Below are 4,860 nucleotides of genomic sequence, written 5' to 3'. Positions count from 1 at the left end.
TGACTGGTTGATACGAATTCCGCATCAGGCTTGCACCAACAACAATGCTGACGTAAAATATCTTCAGTGGTAGACGGATCATGGATTAGAGTCCCCTTGCAGTCAGGCAAACCTTGGGAAGCTTTCGTGGTTTTCCTTTCCATGTAGCGCAAATGCTGGTTTGTTCCATTTTAAAAGTCCTCCACGAAGACAAATTTCACACAATACTTGGTTAAGGAGTTCCCTTGTCTTCTGGACAGGGTTCAAAATTACAAAGCTACGGAGTTGAACATTAGCAGTCGTAAACCCAAAAATTGGGTAGGCTGTTCATCGACGGTTATAAAATAAAATAAAAAACATTATTATTGGATGGCACGCTTTTTTAACCATAGTAGTGAAAATCAGTCAAAAGAAATAATTTGGAAGTTTTATTACGAGTTTTAGCCGGTTCTGTTCGTAAAAAGTCATATTTTCACATACAGTCTTCCCCACATAGCAAAACTGGTTTTTTTCATGTAGTTAGATAGGAAAATAGTGTATAAAAGAGAAACATTCTCCCAACTTTGCTCATTTGCTAAACAACCAGTGGGTTCTGTTCGCTTTAGCAACTCTCTTAAAGATTATACGACCACGTTGTAGTCAATATACTCGTACTTGTAGTCAATATTAGCTATACCACGATAAGTAAATTTAGTAATAAACATGGATGAGATATCTTTTCATTATTCAAAGTTTGGATGAACGATTTTTTTATCTTCATTGCTTTCATTATTCGAAGTAAACAATGAATACATACAATGAATGAATGAGAATATAAAAAAAACGTTTTGTTTAATAAACGTTTGTTAAAAATGGTGTTGGAATAATTTTGTCTTTCAAAATGGGCGATGAGTCAAAAGGTATAGAATCTATGATCTATAAATCGGTCAAGCCAGTGAATCAGTTTGGGAGAACCAACCAACTTAGGCTCCTGATTTATAAACTTCCTTTCCTTTCCGAAAGCCACAAGGCTGAAAATCGGTGAATCCATGATGACTGTGCTTAGAACCATTCTCTTTGGATGTGATTTTTTTGCAAGTGAATGAGGACTGGATCGGTAGAAATATTTACCCCAAAAAACTTGTCAATCAGATTCCAGTTCACATGAGAAAAAATCGCATCCGATTTGAATTTCCTTTTTGACGGCTTATGAACAAATAGCACAAATCAGGGCAGACTAATCTTGGCGATCAAAAAGGCTACAGGTGGCGTAGAGCGAAACTCTCTACCTATGGCAACACTTCGATAGTTTTTACCATTGGCGTGTGGAGAGGAGGGAAGTACATTAGTTTCTGTCTTGATTTTCAAATTGATAAAAATCTTTGAAATTAGGAAACTATAAGGAACTGAAATCTACATTGCACATAGTCTTAAAAGAAAGCGTCATGGAAATTTCAAAAAATATTTTTAACAATTAAGTGCGAAAAATACTCAGAAAAGGAAAAATATCGTAGTACATCCCTATGCAACTGAAAAGAGGAGGAAAGGGGAAGGTCCGAAGGCATGGAACCAGTCTTCTTGCAGATGGCGCATTAGAGCGTTGCGCTCGTCTCTAGTGCTAAATAACCAAACCAAATTAAGACAATGCTCCTCGGCAACGGTGGTTCTTTAAAACTAGTGATTCCATGTAACTTTCACTGTAAAAGTGGTCTGCTAAAAGCATGCTTTGCGATCGATCTAGTTCACCCTTGTTTAAGTTTTCTTCTAAACTCGAAAATTTTCATTTTCATTCTAGATGCCGGCAAGTGGAAAAGAATATTAATATTCTTATTATGTATATGTTCTTGGATTGTTCGTTAATTTGTTATCCGCAAACTTGTTAGACTTACATAGTATTTTAATGATCAATTATGTCTTTGGAAGAAATTACAAGAAAGTATTGTGACGATAAATTCTGGGTATGAATTTCATATGTTATGTTAAGATTTTCAAAGATTTAGAAAGTTTATCTAGATATACATATTTTATAATAGAAATAATAATTTTTTTTCCTCAGCAATTGGAGTTAAATTTCATATTCTGGACTTACTGAAAGTGATAAAATGTTGCAGTTTTATCATGTTTTAGAACAGCTACAATTTATTCTTTAATAGATAATTAATGGTAGTTTCTTTAATGCTACAAGAATTATTTTTTAGCTATCTATTTTTTTTTGTCAATCTATTGTCATGGTTCGTTTAGATTTTTATTTTATTGCTGGAATAAAACAGTTATTTGTTACAGGAAAACCTCAGCATTCAAATTTTGTGTGGAAAATGACTTGTGATTATCATGATTGTTTATTTATAATAGATAATTATTTACGTTGCTGGAGATTTCTTAAACTATCTTTTATTCTGCAGTTAATCTGAATAACCTATTTTTGTTGCTCTTGTGCTAGAATTTTAAACACTGAAAAATAAATTCTACATTTTAAACAAGAAATGTTTTGTGCATAAAATTGGCTTTCAATCACTTTATTTTTCAGGATTTTAATAAAATCTGGAATAGTGAAGTGATTATTATGCATGTTTTTAAGAGACTATATTTATTATGCTGCCTTCTAAACTAGTTTTTTTATTCATCAGTCTATTTTACTGTATACAATTTGTAGTTGTTTTGTTCAGTTGTAAATTATAAGAGAATTCTATATTGAAATGCTTTGTACTTGTGAGTGGCTCTATTTATTTATTTATTTTTTAAAATTATTTTTCAGGATCTTAATAAAACATGGAACAGTGAAGTGCCAGATTTTTCAACATGTTTTCAAGAGACTATATTTATTTCAAGTTTCTGTATTTTCTTCAGTGTTATATTTCTTATTAACATATGTCAATTGAATAAGCCACCTTCGCGCAATCCTCTTCCATGGACATGGCTTAACATTACAAAATTGGTATGTATGAATAAATATTTAATTTGATTTATTAAATATGAAAAGTATTTTTTAGGTTACCTTTTTATAAATTGATTTTTAACAATTTCTGTCAATAGTTTAAAATGATTTTATAATTAAAATTTAGCAATTCTAATTAGGATTGTATTAAGTTTAGTTTTTTTTTTAAATTACTGTAATAACTCAGGACATTACAAGAAAAAATTACCAAAACAGAATGATTTATTAAAGTGATTGATTGAGAAAGCATTGAGTAGGTAAAGCAGAATATTGAATGTTTTTTAAGTATTAAATTAATTCAAAAGTTTCAGACAAGCTTAATTTTTAAAAAAGAAAAATTATGCTATTTTAAACAAGCTTGCCATTTTAGCATTCAGAAAATTTTTTTCAAAGAAAAATAAAAGCAGAAATTTGTAAGTCTCCTACTTTATATGGTTTGTTTAAAAAATTTTTAATTTTACTTATAACTTCATATATAAAATGTCTCGTTTTGTCATATTGCATATTTTCTCATAAGTTGTAGAACTTTAACTTTTATATGGTATTCTCAGAGCTATAAATTTTTGTTCTACATGAATAAAAGTAATGTTCTATATTAGAGGTTCTCAAAAATTTTTATTCTTAGAGCACCTTTTGAATTGATAATTTAACACAATTAAATTTATGTCATTTCTTAACAATCTTTATAAAATAGTAATATTGTTCTTAGGAGGTTTATTATAATTTATTTTTAGTATTGATACAAATCAGAGTATGCAAATTTCTTCACTGTGGAAAAAACTTTAAAAAACAAACAAACATTGAAAGTCTTTGAAATACTGTTCTGAAAAACCCATGGAAAATATATGTGGCTTTGAAGGAAATAGGATTCTCCCTTATTTGAAGTTTGCAAGTTTTGCATTAAGTGATGAATATTCCTAAACAAAATAAATATATATAATTCAATCATTAGGGTGACCTGGGGTAATTCCTTATCAAAAAATGCAAACATCTATTTTGGGAAAAAACTATTCAAGATAGAATTTTAATAATTACTGGAAGTTTGAGGCTATATGAGATGAGTCCTATGCCACCTTCTTCTGTTTGAAAATCTGATTAGAATTTAAAAGATTTTAAATTTTTAGTGATCGGGAACTACCCCTGGTCTTGATCATTTCTGGGGTAATTCCTGATCACTTCTGGGGTAATTACTGATCACCAGTTTTTATTGTAAAGGGGCTGTTTAAAAATAATTATATAATGGTAATTAACAAATAAGACATCAAGATCAAGCTAATGAACCAAAAAAATATGTTTCAGCAGCTAATAAAACGATTTATTTAAAAGCAAGAAGAAAGATCAACACTTTAAATTTTCCAAAAATCTTTGCATCGTGCCATACATTTCAGGCAATCAGCCAACTTATTCTCATGTTCTGCTGAAATATGAGAGAGTTCCCACATGGGTTACTTTTGCTGGATTTTTTAACTTCATTAACGGAAAGTGTAAAGTTAACCCTTTCGCGACGCAAAGCGCAAAAGCGCGCTTACCGCTGAGGCCGGCAGTCTCTCTAGCGTGTGTCTCCCCATGGCCGGAGGGTTTTTTGATGTTAAGCCTAATTCCATGAAATTACCGAAATATCAGCGCGTTGCTTAATATTGTTCTGTAGAGTATTTAAGTGACATATGCTTTATATATATTTCTATGGATACTTTATTTACTTAAGTTATTTCTTGTTTAAATGTAATATAAATATTAATAAGTTTAAATATTTTGCATAATTTCCTCTATTTCCAGCTCAGTTAAAAATTTTCGACGCTTCGACATTCTAACGGTAAAAAGAAAAAAAATTCAAGCCTACAAGATCTAATTATCCACTAAAAACTAATCCGAAAATCGAAAGTAGCGAGAGATAAAAAAAACTCCCTTACTTACTGTAAATAAATATCACGTGCTAATTTAAAGAGCCCTCATAAAACATTCCCCCC

The 4,860-nt window shown here is 30.5% G+C and overlaps 1 protein-coding gene across 1 annotated transcript in view; it reads left to right on the top strand.

Moving 5' to 3' along the window:
- The first annotated feature begins 1,529 nt into the window (after positions 1-1,529).
- LOC107453146 (multidrug resistance-associated protein 1) overlaps positions 1,530-4,860 on the top strand; it is a 71,125-nt gene continuing 67,794 nt past the window's right edge. The window contains exons 1-2 of the mRNA XM_016069846.4: positions 1,530-1,916; positions 2,714-2,893. Coding sequence (XP_015925332.2) covers positions 1,869-1,916; positions 2,714-2,893 — 228 coding nt within the window. The 5' untranslated portion in view covers positions 1,530-1,868. The remainder of the gene's footprint in view (positions 1,917-2,713; positions 2,894-4,860) is intronic.

The sequence above is a fragment of the Parasteatoda tepidariorum genome, chromosome 9, assembly GCF_043381705.1.
Source record: "Parasteatoda tepidariorum isolate YZ-2023 chromosome 9, CAS_Ptep_4.0, whole genome shotgun sequence".
NCBI classification, from domain to species: Eukaryota; Metazoa; Arthropoda; class Arachnida; order Araneae; family Theridiidae; genus Parasteatoda; species Parasteatoda tepidariorum.
The sequence above is the reverse complement of the archived record's forward strand: the minus strand, read 5'-3'. Positions and strand labels throughout refer to the sequence as shown.